Source organism: Chrysemys picta, chromosome 8, assembly GCF_011386835.1.
Source record: "Chrysemys picta bellii isolate R12L10 chromosome 8, ASM1138683v2, whole genome shotgun sequence".
NCBI lineage: Eukaryota > Metazoa > Chordata > Testudines > Emydidae > Chrysemys > Chrysemys picta.
Genome location: NC_088798.1, coordinates 70,976,007 through 70,994,966, shown reverse-complemented (window position 1 = coordinate 70,994,966; position 18,960 = coordinate 70,976,007). Strand labels below are relative to the sequence as shown.

Genomic DNA, 18,960 nt, shown 5'->3' with positions numbered 1-18,960 from the left:
GGAACATTTGGAGAAGGCACAGGAGGCCCAGCAAACCCATTACAATCACCAGGCAAAAGTGCGACAGTTCCAACCAGGGGATCGGGTTATGGTGTTGGTACCCACGGCAGAAAGCAAGCTTCTGGCCCAATGGCAGGGGCCCTATGAGGTGGTTGAACCCGTGGGGGAAGTAACCTACAAGGTGCAGCAGCCAGGACGCAGAAAACAAGAACAGATTTATCATGTTAACCTTCTGAAACCCTGGCATGCACAAGAGGCATGCACAACGGTCCAAAAAGACCTAACCCAGGAAAACTAGCCTTCCAAACAGGTGAGAGTGTCTCCCAATTTAACACCAGACCAGAAGAATGAGGTGTCTGAGATGATCTTCCGGAACCAAGATGTGTTCTTGACAAAACCGAGTCGAACAACCGAGACATATCACCACATCGTCACGAACCCTGGGGCCAGAGTAACAATGAGGCCCTATTGGGTGCCAGCGGCAAAAAGGGAGGAAATAAAAGCAGAAGTAAAAAAAATGCTGGAGTTGGGGATCATCGAAGAATCCCACAGTCAGTGGTCCAGCCCAATCGTGCTGGGGCACAAACCTGATGGCACTACAAGATTTTGCAACGACTTCCGGCGACTAAACGAAGTATCCCAGTCAACGTGTACCCCATACCTCACATAGATGAGCTAGTGGACCGTCTGGGTAATGCCCGGTACTTGACTACCCTAGACTTGACAAAGGGGTACTGGCAGATTCCCCTTGCAGAAAACGCAAAGGAAAAGACTGCGTTCTCTACACCAGAGGGTCTTTTTCAATATACTGTCCTCCCTTTTGGACTACATGGGGCCCCAGCTACCTTCCAGCGCCTCATGGACAAGCTATTCCGCCCGCATAACAGTTATGCTGCTGCCTACTTGGACAATGTGGTCATTCATACCCCAGACTGGGAAACCCACCTGGAGAAGGTGGAGGCAGTCCTCAATACCTTCAGGCGAGCTGGCCTTACAGCAAATCCTGCCAAGTGTGCTGTAGGGTTTACAGAGGCCAGATATCTTGGCTACATTCTGGGAAAAGGTTTGGTAAAACCCCAAGTGAACAAGTTAGAGGCCATCCAAAATTGGCCCCGACCAAGTCGCAAGAAACAAGTCCAGGCGTTCCTAGGTGTGGTGGGGTATTACCGATGATTTATCCCCCACTTTGCCACAAGGGCAAGCCCCCTGACAGACCTAGTGAAAGCCCGTGGACCTGATCTTGTGAGATGGTCTGACGCAGCAGAGGAAGCATTCACAGACCTACCGACTGCCCTCTGCAGTAACCCCGTACTGATAGCCCCTGATTTCACCAAGGAGTTTATCCTACAGACGGATGCATCGGAAGTAGGGTTGGGGGCCGTTCTATCACAGATGGTCGGGGAGGAAGAACACCCAATTCTATACCTAAGTCGGAAACTCATTCCAAGGGAACAAAAATATGCAGTGGTGGAGAGAGAATGCCTCGCTGTAAAATGGGCCATGGAAACATTGCGCTACTACCTGCTCGGGCACAGATTTGTCCTCATGACCGACCATATCCCTCTTCAATGGATGCAGCGGAACAAGGAGAAGAACACAAGGGTGACCAGATGGTTCTTATCCCTCCAACCTTTCCAGTTCCGTGTGCAACACAGAGCAGGGAGCCGTCATGGCAACGCCGATGGCTTGTCACGTGTGCACTGTCTGGCGTCCCAAGCTGCCCAACCCCTTGGTGTTGAGCATGGGGGAGGGATATGTGACAGACCCAGAGCAGTGGGGTACAGGAGTCTGGTAGAGGGCAAATATACTGGTCACTGGATGAGTAGTTTTCTGTTCCCTGAGTGACCAGAGCAGGGGTTGCACTAGAGTAATCAGGAACCTGCTAGAACCAGTTAAGGCAGGCAGGCTAATTAGGACACCTGGAGCCACTTAAGAAGAAGCTGCTAGAATTAAGTATGGGCTGGATGAATGGACTGTAAGGTGGATAGAAAGCTGTCTAGATCGTCGGGCTCAACGGGTAGTGATCAATGGCTCCATGTCTAGTTGGCAGCCGGTTTCAAGCGGAGTGCCCCAAGGGTCGGTCCTGGGGCCGGTTTTGTTTAATATCTTTATTAATGATCTGGAGGATGGTGTGGACTGCACTCTCAGCAAGTTTGCAGATGACACTAAACTAGGAGGCGTGGTAGATACACTAGAGGGTAGGGATCAGATACAGAGGGACCTAGACAAATTAGAGGATTGGGCCGAAAAAAACCTGATGAGGTTCAACAAGGACAAGTGCAGAGTCCTGCACTTAGGACGGAAGAATCCCATGCACTGCTACAGACTAGGGACCGAATGGCTAGGTAGCAGTTCTGCAGAAAAGGACCTAGGGGTCACAGTGGACGAGAAGCTGGATATGAGTCAACAGTGTGCTCTTGTTGCCAAGAAGGCTAACGGCATTTTGGGCTGTATAAGTAGGGGCATTGCCAGCAGATCGAGGAACGTGATCGTTCCCCTTTATTCGACATTGGTGAGGCCTCATCTGGAATACTGTGTCCAGTTTTGGTCCCCACACTACAAGAAGGATGTGGAAAAATTGGAAAGAGTCCAGCGGAGGGCAACAAAAATGATTAGGGGTCTGGAGCACATGACTTATGAGGAGAGGCTGAGGGAAATGGGATTGTTTAGTCTCCAGAAGAGAAGAATGAGGGGGGATTTGATAGCAGCCTTCAACTACCTGAAGGGGGGTTCCAAAGAGGATGGAGCTCGGCTGTTCTCAGTGGTGGCAGATGACAGAACAAGGAGCAATGGTCTCAAGTTGCAGTGGGGGAGGTCCAGGTTGGATATCAGGAAAAACTATTTCACTAGGAGGGTGGTGAAACACTGGAATGCGTTACCTAGGGAGGTGGTGGAATCTCCTTCCTTGGAGGTTTTTAAGGCCCGGCTTGACAAAGCCCTGGCTGGGATGATTTAGCTGGGAATTGGTCCTGCTTTGAGCAGGGGGTTGGACTAGATGACCTCTTAAGGTCCCTTCCAACTCTGATATTCTATGATTCTATGATTCTATGATTCAATTAAGGCAGGCTAATCAGGGCACCTGGGTTTTAAAGGGAGCTCACTTCAGTTTGTGGTCCGAGTGTGAGGAGCTGGGAGCAAGAGGTGCAAGGAGCTGAGAGTAAGAGGGTGTGCTGCTGGAGGACTGAGGAGCACAAGCGTTATCAGACACCAGGAGGACGGTCCTGTGGTGAGAATAAGGAAGGTCTTTGGAGGAGGCCATGGGGAAGTAGCCCAGGGAGTTGTAGTTGTCATGCAGCTGTTACAGGAGGCACTATAGACAGCTGCAGTCCACAGGGCCCTGGGCAGGAACCTGGAGTAGAGGGCGGGCCCGGGTTCCCCCCAAACCTCCCAATTGACCTGGAGTGTGGGTTCTTCCAGAGGGGAAGGTCTCTGGGCTGTTCCCCAACCCACATGGTTAATCTCTGAGGCAAGAAAATCCGCCAAGAAGCGCAGGACCCACCAAGATAGAGGAGGAACTTTGTCACACTGGGTAGACAGGAGAAGGGGGTACATGAGTGGGAACCCACAGCACGGTCAGTCCTTCAAAAAAGTCCTTTCAAAGGGCAGTTTGGGTGAGAGCTATTAAGTTTCTGCCAAGCCAAGTGCCTGCTGAGCCCTGCTTCTGAAGAGGTCTGGCATGCTGAACTGGGAGGGCCGGGCTGCTCAACACTCTCGCCCTGGGAATTCAAAGAGGGGTACTTAGGACTATTAGCATCTGTATGTGGCCCACTCACTAGCTACACACAGAGAGAAGGGCAGTGGTGTTGTTTTCAGTACCCAGGAACAGTACCCCGAGGGATCCAAAACAGCGAAGCCACATCCATGTGAGATGCAATATGAGGGAAGGGTGCCCAGAGGGAATACTGAGATAAGGACACAGGAACTTGGGAGCACAGAGTCCCACGGAGCAGCACTGTGAGGGGGAAATAGCACTGTAGTGGAGAGGAGCCCAGGGCAGCAGGACTATAGGGAAGTGATGCTACGAAGATCATAGCCATAGGGGTACAGTGCCCAGGCAGCAGGGCAGCAGGAAAGTGATGCTGTGAAGGTTCATTGCCATAGGTCTGCAGTGCACAGGGAAACAGGGCAGTAGGGAAGTGAGGCTATGAAGGTTCATTGCCATAGGGGTGCGGTGCCCAGTGGAGGAGGGTGGTAGGGAAGTGATGCCATGAAGGTTGATTGCCATCGGAATGTAGAGCCCAGTGGAACAGGGTGGTAGGGAAGTGATACCACAACGGTTCATTGCGGTATGGGTGCGGGGCCCAGGGGATCAGGGCAGTAGGGAAGTGATACCATGACGGTTCATTGCTATAGGGGTGCGGTGCCCACTGGAGGAGGGTGGGTAGGGAAGTAATGCCGCGAAGGTTGACTGCCATAGGAGTGTAGTGCCCAGTGGAACAGGTCGGTAGAGAAGTGATGCCGCAAAGATTCATTGCCGTAGGGGTGTGGGGCCCAGTGGAGCAGGGCGGTAGGGAAGTGATACTGTGAAGGTTCAGTGCCCTAGGGGAGCGGTGCCCAGTGGGAGCAGGGCTGTAGGGAACTGAGGCTGCGAAGGTTCATTGCCATTGTGGTATGGTACCCACTGGAGCAGGGTGGTAGGGAAGTGATGTCGCGAAAGTTCATTGCCATAGAGGTGTGGTGCCCAGGGGAGCAGTGTTGCAGGGACGTGATGCTGTGGTCCATTGCCATAGGGGTGCGGTACCCAAGGAATCAGGGCTGTAGGCAAGAGATGATGTGAAGGTTCATTGCCATAGGGATGCGATGTCCAGGGGAGCAGGGCTGTAGGCAAGAGATGACGTGAAGGTTCATTGCCATAGGGGTGCGGTGCCAGGGGAGCAGGGTGGTACGGAAGTGATGCTGTGAAGTTTCATTGCCATTGGGGTGTCATGCCCAGGGGAGCAGGGCAGTAGGGAAGTGGTACCGAGAAGGTTCATTGCCATACGGATGCAGTGCCCAAGGGAGAATGGTGAATAGGGAATTCATACCGTGAAGTTTCTTTGCCATAGCGGTGCTGTGCCCACAGGAGTCTTGCAGTATAGAAGTGATACCGCGAAGGTTCATTGCCCTAGGGGTGCGGTGCCCAGGGCGGTAGGGAAGTGATGCCGCAAAAGTTCATTGCCATAGGGGTGCAGTGCCCAGGGGAGCAGGGTCCTGAGTGTTAATCGTTGTCGGAATAACCCTTTCTGAGGGAATCAACACCAAGGCTCATTTTTGAAGTGCAGTGCAGTGTTTGGGTGGCTGTTCTGGGAATCACTGCACCCTGCTCTGCCCTAAGGGAAAGCATTTTAGAAATGATCCCAGCTATGCTTTCTCACCGCAAGTGCTGGAAAAAATGCTGGAGTGAGAGGCTGACAGAGCTTAATCTGTGCGTGTCAAAAAGAAGACTTACAAGTTATGATTCTACTTTGTAAGTGCTTTCATGGGGAGAAAATATTTCTAGCAGAGAAAGAGTACAAGAGCCAATGGCTGGAAACTGAAGCAAGACTTTCACATTAGAATAAGGCATATCATCTTAACTGTGAAGGTGATTAACCCTGGGAACAAACTGCCAAGGGAACTGGTGGATTCTCTATCTCTTGATGTCTTCATATCCAGGTGGCTGCCTTTCTGGAAGATGCTTTAGTCAAACACAAGTTACTGGGCCCAGTACAGGAATGAATGGGTGAAGTTCTGTGGCCTAGACTACACAGCAGGTCAGACTGGATGATATGATGGTCCCTCCTGCTCTTAAAATATGTGAACCCCACATCTCATTGTATTCCTCCAGTGCTCCCTATGCTGCTGTGCTTTCCTGCCCCTTCCCATCCTGCCATACTCCCCCATCTCCCTCTCTGCACTCTCCCAGCCCGCCACACTGCCGTTCCTCTTTGCTCTCCCACACTATTCTGTGCTCCCCCACTGCAGTCCATTGTCCCTCCCATGCCACAATGTTACCGTCCCTCACTGCTGCACCATGTTCTCCCATACTCCCACCTCATTCTCCCATCCCTCCTCATCCTACTCTTCTCTCCCATCCCTCCCTGCCCCACTGCCCTATCCCATCCCTTCTGCACATGGACCCCACCTTGCCATGCTCCCCCATGCACCCCTCCGCAATACTCTCTTGACTCTCCCCACTGCACTCCCCCACTGTGCTTCACCACCCCTACCAACCCCGCTTCTTGTCCCTCTCCATAATGCTGCCATGCCAGCTCTTTCAGCCTGCCTCCCTCTGCCAGCTGCCTGCCCGTCACTACCTATCCCATGGACTTTCCTAGTGTCCCACTCATCTCTCCCTGCACCCTCCCGCATTGGCTCAGCAACCTCTCCCCTCCACCCTACCCCTTGATTTTCTTGGCCCTACATGCTTCCCTCCCCCTTCCTGTTGCTTACTGTTCCGTTATGCCCCCCTACTGCAGTTCCCCTCAGCTTGCCTGACCCCCCAGCTTATACAATGCTGAAAGCACCACTTATCCATTTCTCTGGGCGTTTATAGGCATTTCTAAGAAATTTTGCACAAACACACATAGCCCTCGCTGAGCCCCAAATTTTGACTCCCACCCCCCAAGCACAGACACACTCAGATGCACAGTCCCTGGAAATAGCATGGTCCATATCAACGCTGACTCCCCTCCCTCCTAAGTGCAATTGAGCTCCCCAGGCCTGCACGGGCAAATCAGGTGTTTTCATGTGGGCATGTGCAAGCCTTTTGTCATTAGCCCCTGTCATGGGTGAGCTCCTGATTTTGCAGCTGAGCAAATGGACATCACTGTGATGTGTCCATTTATTTGTGCCCATCAGTGTGTGTGAGTGTGCACTTCAATGTGCATCTGTGTGTAAGTGAGTGCCTCTGTGTGAGTGTTCATATCCAGGTATGTGAGAGGTTTGTCCATGCATGTATGTATGCATGTCTGTGTGAGTGTATGTGAGTGTGAGCGTGCGACTGTGCATGTCCCTTTGTGTGAATAATAATAATAATATATGGAGATATACCTATCTCCTAGAACTGGAAGGGACCCTGAAAGGTCATCGAGTCCAGCCCCTTACCTTCACTAGCAGGACCAAGTACTGCTAGTGAAGTACTTGTGCATGTTTGTGTGATTGTGCATATCTGTGAGCGTGTGACTGTGCATGTCCATGAGTGTGAGTGGGCATATCCATGTCTGATATGTGAGTGCCTGTGTCTTTGTGCATGAAGGGCTTTGTGCTCCACTAGTCAGGTGTCCCCTGCCCTAAACTAACTCAAGTGCCAAGCTCTGGGGTAGGGAGTTGCCTGGGGATGGAGGATATAGATAGGGCCCTAAAGAATTCATCGCCATGAAACATGAGTCACAGCTCATGAAATCTGGTCTCCCCCTGTGAAATCTGGCCTTGAGTGTGCTTTTACCCTATACTATACAGATTTCACAGGAGAAGCCAGCCTTTCTCAAATTGGGGGTCCTGACCCAAAAGGGAGTTGTGGGGGGGGGAGGGGGTCATAAAGTTATTTTATGGGGGTCTCGGTATTGCCACCCTTCTACACTGCCTTCAGAGCTGGGCAGACGGAGAGTGGCGGCTGCTGACTGAGGGCCCAGCACTGCAGGCAGCAGCACAGAAGTAAGGGTGGCAATATCATACATGCCATCCTTACTTCTGTGCTGCTGCTGGCAGCGGCTCTGCCTTCAGAGCTGGGCTCCCGGGCAGCAGCCACCGCTATCCAGCTGCTCACCTCTGAAGGCAGCGCTGTCACCAGCAGCAGCACAGAAGTAAGGGTAACAATACTGCAACCCCCCTACAATAACCTTGCGCCTCCCCCCCCAACTCCTTTTTGGGTCAGTACCCCCACAATTACAAAACTGTGATTATTTTAGATGTAAATAGCTGAAATCATGAAATTTACAATTTTTAAAATCCTATGACTGTGAAATTGACCAAAATGGACTGTGAATTTGGTAGGATCCTGTATATGGAGCATGGCAGAAAGTGGAGTTGTGGAGAGTGAAGAAAAAATGGTGGGAAAGGAGACAGATCCAGAGGCTGGGAGCTGGCATGGTCAGTGGTGGGGAAGGACTAGAAAAGACAGGGAACTAGTGAAGGATGGAGGTCGGTGGTACTGGCTGGGGTTCTGCAGAGGCTGAGAGAGGGGGCCGGTGGAGGTCTGGGGGAACTGGAGCAGGTTAGGAGGAGCAGGTTAGAGGAAGACCTCATTGGGCAGTGTTGGCCAGATAGTTTGGTGGAGCCTGGGGTGGGGCCAATGGCATCCAAGGCACTGGTAAAGGCAGCAGGTATCAGAGGAAGCCTGGGGTAAAGAGGTGCAAGACAGAGATGCAGGGGAGGGCTGATGCAGGCTGGAGGGGCTGGCACAATCCTGTGGGGAGTGTGTAGACTGGGGGCTGTATAATGATGTGACCCTGTCGTCCTTTTTCTGCTCCTCATTAGAGTCCCCTGAGCGGAACAGGCTGTGAATGGGGCTCTGAACCGAGGTATGTCCGCACGGCTTCCACCAGGGTGTTGCAGCTAATGTGCCCCAGGAGATGGGCCATGGGAGGAGCCTCCCTGCCCACGGGAGGGATTCACTGGGGGTGACGCAACCTATACAGGAACTGGGGGAGGGAGAACCTGTGGGCATGATACAGCCGCTGCAGTAGCCAGGGGAGTGGGGGTACTATGAGGATGGCACAGCTAATGCCGGAGCAACGGGTGGGAAGCACTGGGGGTGAGGCTGCAGTACTGCAGGAGTTGGGGAAAATCAGTGTGGGTGACACAGCTATTTCAGGAGCTGGAGGTGTGGAGTGTGATGGCTGATAGGTTATTTTTGAAAAACAACATTTTCAAGATCAGTTGATCATTAACTCTGACTCCCAGCACCAACCCCTTCTGTTTGACCTGCAGCACCTAGCCCCATAGTTCTCACCTCTGACTCAAGCATACAGTCTGTGTGGCTTGATCTCTGATCCCCAGCACCCTATCCATGGCGCCAATCCCCTGACTCACTGAGCTCAGATTTTGAGCCCTGGCTCTGCAGGGACCTTGTCTGGTGAATTTATGTATTTACTTGTAGGAAGTCTGCCTTGTGTGAAACCGGTGCCAAGGGAGACTCGAGTCACTGTGCCCAAGAGCTCAGAGCTGTGGGAAACGGAGCAGGGCAATGGAAGGGAGCTATTGGAGAGCGGCATTGGGGCACAGTAGGACAAGGAAGCACTGGGAAGAAGGATTCTCAGTGGGAGTGACATGGGGACCCTCTGGGGGTAGCAGCAATGTCTGATGCTGTGTCACACTTCAGGCTCTGGGCTGGCGATGTGGCAGCTGTGTGGTCTTTCGCCCCCAAATTGTGGTATTGTATGCCTGTGTGTATGGGGGAATAATGTGTGTGTGTGTGTGTGTGTGTGAGAGAGAGAGACGGTGTTTCCGGGATGGGGAAGCACTGTGCATGTGTTTGTACAGTGCAGTGTGTCCTTGGGAACCAGAGTATTGGGGGAGGTTTGGGGGGGGGGTCACTATTATCTGTGCGGTATAGTATTTCTGGGGGAGTGCGGGGTATAAGGTGTCGATGGGGAGAGTATTGTGGATATTGTCTGAGTATTTGATGTGTATATCCGGCACTGGGTCATGTATTTACATGTTGGAAAAATTGTGTATGTGTGATGAATTTGTGTGTGGTGGCACTATTGTGTGTGTGTGGTATATTGTGTCTCTCTGGAAGACTATTGTGTGTCTGCAATGTAGCATATTGAGGGGAATCCTACATATTTTGAGGTGTATTGTGTATGGTGTTGAGTATGTGGAGTGTATTTGTGGTATACTGTGTGGGGGTGTATTCTCAATGGTACTGTGTATGTGAGAGATTTATAGTGTGAGGGTATATTGTGTGTGTGATATTGTGTGGAGGATGTAGTGAGTGTGAGAGAAAGGAATGTTGTGTGCATAGGAGTATAGTGTGTGTGGTATTGTGTGTGCAGAGGAGTAGTGTATGTTGAAGTGTGTGTGTGTGTGTGTGTGTGTGTGTGTGTGTGAGAGAGAGAGAGAGAGAGAGGGGTGTGTGTAATGTTTGTGGTATTGTATGTGCAGGGGTGTGGGGGTGTGGTATAGTGTGTTTGTCAGAGAGAGGGGTGTAGTATGCATGGTATTTTGTACGTGGGGGTGTAGTGTACATCATACTGTGTGTATGTACGTGTGTATGAGACAGAGGGATATAGTGTGTGTGGCATAATGTGTGTGGGTGAGGGTGACAGAGGCAGAAGGGAGTAGTGTGTGTGGTATTATGTGTAAGTGTGTATGTGAGTGAGAGAGGGAGGTGTTGCATGTGGTATAGTGTGTGGGCATGTGTGGTGCATTTGGTATTGTGTGTATGTGCATGTGTATGGGACAGAAGGATGTTATGTGTGTGGTATAGTATGTGCGGGTGAGGGTGACAGGCAGAAGGGAGTAGTACATGTTGTATTGTGTGTATGTGTGTGTGTACGAGAGAGTGAGGAGGGTGTTGTATGTGGTTTTGTGGGTGTGGGTGCGGGTGACAGAGAGGCACAAGGGAGTAGTGGGTGTGGGGCACTGTGTATGTGTGTGTGTGTGAGAGAGAGAGAGGGGTTTTGTGTGTGTGGTATTGGTGTGGGTGAGAGTGACAGAGAGGCATAAAGAACGTGTGGGGGGCATTGTGTGTGTGTGTGTGTGTGTGAGAGAGAGAGAGAGAGAGAGAGAGAGAGGGGCGTTGTGTGTTTGGTATAGTGTATGTGGGTGAGGGTGACAAAGGCTTAAGAGAATAGTGTGTGTGTGGCATTGTGTGTGTGTGTGTGTGATTGGGGAGGTTTGCATGCATGGTATTGTGTGTGTGGGTGAGGATGACAGGTTGAAGGGAGTAGTGTGTGTTGCATTGTGTGTATGTGTGTTGGGGGGGAGGTGTTGCGTGTGTGGTATAGTGTGTGGGGATGATGGTGACAGAACGGCAGAAGGGAGTAGTGTGTGGCACTGTGTGTACATGTGTGTTAGAGAGAGAGAGAGAGAGAGAGGGGTGTTGCGTGTGTGGTATAGTGTTTGTGGGTGAGAGTGACAGAGAGGCAGAAGGGAGTAGTGTGTGTGGTATTGTGTGATCCCTGCAGCACAAAAATAAAAGAGGCCGAAGCAACCTCCCTTGGGTCCCAGCACCTGGCGGATCTCTCAAGGTGGGTCCTTTGGGTGGTGCTGTTGTGTGTGTACAGCGATGAGGCCCTGGTATGTATGTGTCCATCTGGGAGGGTGGTGAGCGGGGTTTGGGGATGTCTGTGACTGGTACTCCAATTACTTGGCTGTCCCAGGGGCAGAAGAGCAGTTGGTACTTGGTACAGCCTGCTTGTGCCTAGTGCAGAGCAATGACTGGTGCCCAACGATGCCTGGCTGTGCCTGGAATAGGGGAGTGGCCGATGCCTAGGGGTGGCTGGCTGTGCCTCAGTAGGGAGAGTGGCTCGTGCCCAGAGATGCCTCGTGGTGCCCAAGATGGGGGAATGGCTGGTGCCCAGAGATGCCTAGCTGTGTCTGGGCCGAGGGAATGGCTTATGCCCGGAGATGCGTCTCTGTGCCTGGGATGGGGGAGTGTCTGATGCCCAAAGATTCCTAACTATGCCTAGCATGGGGGAATACTTGTTCCCAGGGATGCTTGGCTGTGTCTGGGGGTAGGGATTGGATGGTGCCCCGGAAATGCCTGGCTGTCCCCAACGTTGGTGAGTGGCTGGTGCCAAGGGATGCTTAGGTGTGTCCAGGGTGTGGTTGGTAAGTGAGGATGCCTGGCTATGCCCACCATTGGAGAGTGGTTGCCACCCAGGGTTGCCTGGATGTATCCAGCATGGAGGAGTGGCTGCTGCCCAGGGTTGTGTGGCTGTGTCTGGTCTGAAGCAGTGATTGGTGCCCAGGGACCCTGGCTTGTGGGGCAGTGGTGCCCAGGTATGTCTGGCTTTGCCTCATTTGGGGAAGTGGCTGATGCCAGGAGTCCTTGTGAACGGAGTGGGAGAATGTTTGGCGCTCCGGGATGCCTGGCTGTGCCTATGGTGGAGGAGTGGTTGCTGCCCAGAGTGGGGCAGTGGGTGGCCTGAGGGATGTTTGTCTGTGTTGTGAGTGTGTTGGTACTCAGGTATACCATGCTGTGCCCTATGTGGGAGAGCGTCTGATGCCCAGGGTTTGCCTGGTTGTGTGTAGGGTGGAAGAATGGCTGATAACTCTGTTTGGGGTGGAGTGGTGCCGGGTGCCCAGAGATGCCTGGCTGTGCCCAGGGTGGGGGAGTGGCTGGTGCTCAGGGGTGACTTTCTGGTGCTTGGGTCCGGGGGAGTGGCCGTTTCCTAGTTGCAGGTGTGTCTGATATCCAGGTAGGCCTGGCTGTGCCCAGGGTGGGGAGTGGCTGGTGTCCAGTGATTCCTGGCTGGTGCCTGCGTCTGGGAAATGGCTGGTCCCCAGGGATGCCTGGCTGTGCTTGGGGAGGAGTGGCTGGTACCTAGCGATGCCTGGCTGTGCTTGGGGAGGAGTGGCTGGTACCCAGCGATGCCTGGCTGTGCCTGGGATGGGGTGGTAGTTGGCAACCTAGTTTTTTCTCTCCTTTGGTGTGTTATTTTTATCTCCCTCCTGGCATTCTGCGATATCATCACTGTTGAGTGGGGGATTCCCTGTAGCAGCATGGGGGCAGGTGAATGCCAGATGCTCTGGGTCAATGGCTGTGTCTGCCTGAGTCTAAGAGGCACACTTGCAACGGGGCCTGTGCTGAGCCTGAAAGGGCCTTGAGTTTGAACATGGGGGCTGGAATCACGAGTCCCGAGTTTTAGGCCCAGCTCTGCCATGGCTTTTTGTGGCCTTGGGCCAGGCTGGGCCATAGGTTTCCCTTGCCTCCCAGGAACGGGGCAATTTGTGACACTTGGCCCATGCCAGCCTCTAGGGGCTGGTGCTCACTGTGATTGTTCAGCCTTCCCCAGGGCCTCATGGCATTGAGCTTCCAGGAGTACTGGAGTCCTTCTCTCTGGCCTGGGACAGGGTGACAGAGATGGGACATGTTTACTGGGCACCTTCTAGAGTCCCTTTTGCCCCTGCCACCAGCTGAGAGCCCACAACAGGAAGCCTGGCAACAAAATGTCCCCCATAGTGCCAGGTGCTTAGTCCTGGGGGGTCAGGCCTGTGCTGTGCCCTGGGATCCAGATCCAGCAGCGGCTCCCATGCTGTGGGGCTTGTGCATGTGGGGTTAACGCCGCTCTTACTTCCCTTCTCTACAGATCTCCGGCCTCTGCCTGACGTTGCCATGACTGGGACCTGCACCCGGGAATGCACGGAGTTTGGCCACTCCGACACCTGCTGGATGCCTGGCCAGTCCTCCCCAAACCGCAGGCCCAAGAATGCCCTGAAGCTCTCCACTTTTGTGCCTTACCAAGAACGGGGGAGTCAAGAGCAAGTTGGGAACGGCAGCCCCAGACTTTCGGAAGAGCGCAGCACCAAAATGGCCAACCTCCGCCTGCTCCCCACATACAGTGCCTTCTCCAACAGTAGCCATGAGCCCTGCAAGGACTCCCCTATGGAGGAAATTCCTCTCACCCAGACCTCGGACTTCCAGCCAGCCACCACCCCCTCGTCTCAAACCACTAAGAGGGAGATCTATCTGTGAGGCTGCGCCCAAAGGGTGAGGAGCAGACACTTCTGAGGCCAGTGTCCAGAGGAACATTTGAAACTTTAATGCTTTATTGCTCCTGCAGCAGGTTCTCCAGGTTGTTCCCAGTTTCCACCTCCCTCCGGGTGAGACGCCCCAACTGGCCTCTGAGGACACAGGGCAGGGCAAGGGAGAGGAGGGCCTTTTTAACTCGTTATCTTGGGGCAGGGTGGGTGTGTGAAACCTAAGGAATTTCCAAGCACTTGAGGGTGCGACTCTGAACTGCTTTGTCAGGGAGGGCTGGGCAGGCTCTGAGTGCAGAGGACACGGCTAGGGTGAAGGGCTTAGGTACCAAAGGTCCGTGCAGAGCTGGTGGAGTTCCTGGGGCACAGGACAGAGGGGTGTCTCCATGCACAGGGAGCAAGCTGCCTGTTGTTTTACTGTAGACTCCTGTAAATATGAATCTTAGGAATGACATTCAAATCCTGCCTGATTGAAACTTTTATTGTCCTTGAAACAAAAGACATTTCAACAAAACAAACCACAGGGAGCAAGTTCCAGCGTTGAATGGTTTGGTGCATGGAAGAGCACAGGGGAGCACAGCTTCCAGTCCACACTCCTGTTCCATATTGTAAATAAAGATGTGATTGGTTCCTCAAATAACAGCTGGGAATGGGAGGAGAGGGGCAGGGGCCTGTCAGTGGAGCTGGAGGCTTTCTGGTTTTACATCCTGGCCCGCTTGCCAAATGCTGTCACTGTGTCCATTGGCTACAGGGTGCCCAGGGACTGCTCAGTGCCAGAGGTAAGGGCCTATGCTGAGGTGTTCCTTTTGGCTGTGTACCAGTGGATGGCAAAGCTGAAAGAGCCAGGAGCAGGTCTGGGGAGCCCCGGTTTGATAACTATATCTCTGGCTGCAGACATCCTTGGCTCTAGCTCTGCTGGAGAGAAGGGAGGCACAGGCCATTGGGCCTCACCCCATCCCCTTGTGCCTGCTGTAGTGCAGGGAACTCCCATGGGGCCATCTGTGCCATGAACGTGACCTTTGACCTGTCCGCCTGTAAGCCACCATTTGCCTTTGTGAGGAGGAGCTTTGTCTCAGGGTCACATCAGGGGCCACTGGCCCCTGTGAGCTGGAGTCCCACTGCCCTTAGGCCACAGAGCCACTCTCAAGGGCTCCAGCATTCTCTTCCAGTGTCAAAGGTCATCCAGTCTCCCTGGGGTGGGCACCCTAATGCCGTGCCAGGTGCCAGCAGCATCTGCGCTCCCCTTCACAGGGTACCAAATCCAGGGAGACACTGTGCAGGGTAGAGAGGAAGGATGGGTGGCATCAGCTTGAGCAGGTGCCTGTAGGAATGGCCCTTGGCATGAACAGCCTGAGCAAGACGTGGATCAAAGGGGTGGCCCTGGTGGGACACAGGAGCTCCTCCTGGCTCTGCTTGAACTCTCTTGCTTTCTTGGAGGCCTTGGAGCTGTTCTGGTGACTTGGTTTCTGTCCCATTCTCAACTGTTCCAGCTCTGGCCTGACCCCCTGCTCCGGACGGGACAGCCCAGGTGTCTGGAGCAGGGTAAGGGTGACTCATGCCTCATTCTCTCTAGGGTACCTTCCTTCCTCTCCTCATCCAGGAGGAGTGCTAGGAGGAGGGTGAGATGCACCATTATTCTTCCCTTCCTATCTCCTCAGAACTCTTCATTGCTCAGATCTTCCTTGGGGAGTGAGGCCAATGGCAGCTTCAGGATAACATCCCCTTTCCTATCTTTGGTCCATGCTTGGCCTTTGAACACAGGGGGATGTGGTGGGGACATTGTGTGTCTGCTGACTGGGCAGCCTTTCCTCTCTGGTGCCTGTGGGTGGTTCTGCAGGACTTGTTCAGCACTGGGTGTTTCCTGCAGGGAGGGGGCATTGCAGCCCCATCCCACCAGGCCCAGAGGCCTGCAATCCCTGCACCGAGTCTTGGAGGGTTCGGGGCAATGGCACTTGCCCTGCCTTGCCTCCTGATGTTCAGCAAGTCCCTTGCTGAATAGCTCCTGACCCTTTGCTCTGGCAGTGGTGATGGGATATGACCAGCCTCATGGCGTAGCTTCCTCAGGAACGTGTGGCCCGATGGACACAAGCTGAACCAGGTCTGCCCAAGGAGCTCAAGGCCGAAGAGGCACAGAGCTGACAAGGCCTGCAGAAGGGCCGCAGAAACCGAGGCTCCTAGCTGCCCTACCCTGCCCGCTCCCCCAGCGCCCTGTTCTTGTCACCCTCTCCCGGGTGATGTGATGGGGGACTGTCCCACCACAGTTCATACATCTAGAGGTGCCACTTAGGGGAGTCAGGACCCTCCTTCCCACCTCTCCTGTCACCGCTCCCCTGCTTGGAGGGCACCGATCCAGTGGGTCTCTGTGGTGGACATGGCCTCCAGGTGGGTGTCCGTCCAGGCATACCTGTTCTGCTCTGCTGGCAGTGCTGTGGGGCCCGTGCTCCCCCTGGCCTGGCTGCCTGAGCACGTCACTTTCCTGAATGTTTTTATTGTAGTTCTAGTTTCAGGGCCTAACTGGGCAGAATGTGCAATTTGGCCACCTAAGCCAGGATCCTTGATTCCTCTGCCAGCTCAGATGCTCACTCCCCGCACCCAGGCTCGGGTCTGGGGCAGCATCCCTCTGGGGCAGGCTCCCCAGAAGAGCTACATGACCTACGCAGATAAGGGTCACTACTTCCAAGAGGGAAAGAGTGGGCCCTGGCTCTCCCCATGGCCTGGTCTGCAGGGTGGCCCCCCTACTTGCTGCTTGGGTCACTAAGGGAACCCTGAGGCTCACAGCCCTTTGGTTTGGTTCAGGGGTTGCCTGAGGCAGCACAGCAGCTCTCTCAGCATGAATACACGGTCATCTGTGCTTCTCAGTTCCTTTCGTTTGGGACTGAGGGGGGAATCTGCCTGAAGGGGGAGGGCAGATGTGGTGCTGGGATCAGCCCAGTGGGGCAGGGTGCTGGGATCAGCCCACATGTGAGGGCTGAGCTGGTGTTGGGATCTGCCCAGGGTGAGTGTGTAGGTGATGCTGGGGATCAGCCCTGGGGGGGAGAGTGGAGATGGTGCTGGGATTGGCCATGGGGGGGAGGGGTTCTGGGGTCAGCCCCAGGATTAGGGTGGAGGTTGTGCTGGGATTGGCCTGGGGGGGGGGGAGGGGTTCTGGGGTCAGCCCCCAGAATGAGGGTGGAGGTGGTGCTGGGATCAGCCCAGGGATGAGGGCGGAGGTGGTGCTGGGGATTTGCCATGGGGAGAGGGTGCTGGTGCTGGCAGGGAGAAGCTCATTTGCACAAAGATAAGCCAGAAGGATAAAGCCTCTGCACATGGGGGAGAGAAGGCACCCCACAGGCTCCGGTCTAGACAAGCACAGTGAAGGGGGGTAGGGAGTTACAGGTGCCCCTCAGGGAGGGAGGGGCATTCACTGTATTTAACACTGCACTAGGACAAGCCAGGGGGTAAAACCAAAGGTGGGAGCCAGGGAGCAGTCGGGCTGTGGAAGGATCCAAGCAACCCCATTGTAGCTCTTCAGTGTTGGTTCTATTTATACGAGATTTCATTTCCTTGCTTGTGATGCCTTGTTTTTTGTACAGTTTTATGTACATGCAGGTGTAGCTTTTCTAAAGGAGAAATCCTATATCAGAGGAAAGTACCCAGCTATTTTTCAGATGGTGACCTATGTCTAAGGCAGCGCCTCTTGCTAAGGTTGTATTGCTCTCAATGTGTGATGCATTTCCCTGTGCGGGGAAGGCTTTGGGCCTTGGGTTTGGTTTCTCCCAGGCACTGTGAGCACAATTGATTCCCTTGTAATTCTTTCTGTTCGGAGCAGTGAGCATGACACCTTTGTGAGCCCCTTTCTGTTCTCTCCCCTTCTGTTTGTTTGCTGAGCTGTCAGATGACAAATTCCATTGTAATTAGCCCTTCCCAAAGCTTTACAATAAAAGTGTGAAAACCCGGATGCTGTGCCGGCTGGATTCTTCCCCGTGGGTTGTGTCCTTAGAGTCAGGGAGAGGACTGTGTGCATGAGGGGCTTTGCACGGGCTTACTGCCTCCCTGCTTCCTCTCCTCAGTCCCACAGCACTCCCTCACTGTGGGGAAAAACCCATGGCCACCCACCGAGGCTGAGAGCTTGGCTCATCCATTCACCATTACCCCATTTCCAGAGTAGGGTGTTTCCAGGTGGGGCCTAAGAACGGATCAACCACAAGGAGCAAATCAGCCACCCTTGCCAGGCACTGGCCGGCAGTGCCCTGGTGCTAGCCCTGATTAGCTCAGCAGGCCTGACTCAGGTTCAGCGCCCAACTCTGGCTCAGTGCCTGCATGCCTGTTCCCTTGGGATGCCAGGGCGGGGTCCCCAGTGAGACAGGCAGCCAAAGAGGCATGCCTGCCTCCCCCATACTTACCATGTCCTGGCTCTACAGAAGGCCCAACTGCTTCAGGCTCCCTCCTGAGAGCTTGTCTGTGCCAGCCTGTCCCCTGACAGCTGACACCTGCCTGCTTTCCAGAGAGGGAATTTTAACTGTTTATAGCCCTTTGATTGGTTAGTTCTCTCAGCCTGGCAAAGTAGCTATGTCACTTCTGCCTGGGGCCGGGAATATGCCACTGGCCTGTAATTGTCCAGCCAATGTTTGCCAGGAAGGTGCTTAGCTAGAGCCATTGATTTTTTTCCCCTGCTTGTTTTTCCAGCAGACCCCAGTTCGGCTAGAACAACACACTCCAACCAGGGAGTGTAATACACACCCACACCTCAGCAACCAGGTCACAAACACTGGTCATCAGCTTATCACAGCTCAGGGCTAGTCTACACTAGAAGTGCTACAGGGCACAGCTGCGCTGCTGTAGTGCGTTTGGTGAAGACGCTCCATGCCGACAGGCATAACTTCACCTCCGTGAGAAGCAATAGCTATGTCGTGGGAGAAACTCTCCTTTCATCAGTGCTGTGCTCATCAGTGCTTAAGTCAGTGTAACGTACGTCGCTGGGGCAGGGGGTATTCACACCCCTGAGTGACGTCAGTTATACTGCAGGAAATGGTAGTACACCTGGCCTCAGTGTTGCGATATTGTTACACAGCATCACCCGTCGGTCACACACCCCAGCCACTCACCATGGAGCTCAGCTCTGGGAAAGGAGAGGGGGGTGCTATGAGGCTCAGTAATGAGAACCTCCACCCCCACCCAGCTACTCCTCAGGGCACAGTGCATTGGGAATGGGGATGTCCGTGGATTCAGTGCCAATGGAAGTGTGACATGCGCTTGGCAGCCCTATGCAACACTCAATCCCCTGCAGTGACTCCTGCCCCGAGGCACACTGACACAGGCTGTCTCTCAGCCCCCATGGGTGCCCCAAAATCAGGGCGAGAGCAGCAGCTGGTA

At 53.8% G+C, this 18,960-nt stretch overlaps 1 protein-coding gene across 12 annotated transcripts in view; it reads left to right on the top strand.

The window, feature by feature from the left end:
* PCDH1 (protocadherin 1) overlaps window positions 1-17,543 on the top strand; it is a 152,939-nt gene extending 135,396 nt beyond the window's left edge. For 7 of the 12 annotated variants that reach the window (XM_042861344.2, XM_042861341.2, XM_042861343.2 and 4 more), the window contains exon 5: window positions 13,218-17,543. In XM_042861344.2, the coding sequence (XP_042717278.1) occupies window positions 13,218-13,603 (386 nt within the window). In that variant the 3' untranslated portion in view covers window positions 13,604-17,543. Of the gene's footprint in view, window positions 1-5,634; window positions 5,733-8,436; window positions 8,481-13,217 lie in introns of those variants that run through there. The other 5 variants (XM_042861346.2, XM_065554802.1, XM_065554801.1 and 2 more) reach the window with 5 other exon arrangements.
* The last annotated feature ends 1,417 nt before the right edge of the window (window positions 17,544-18,960 follow it).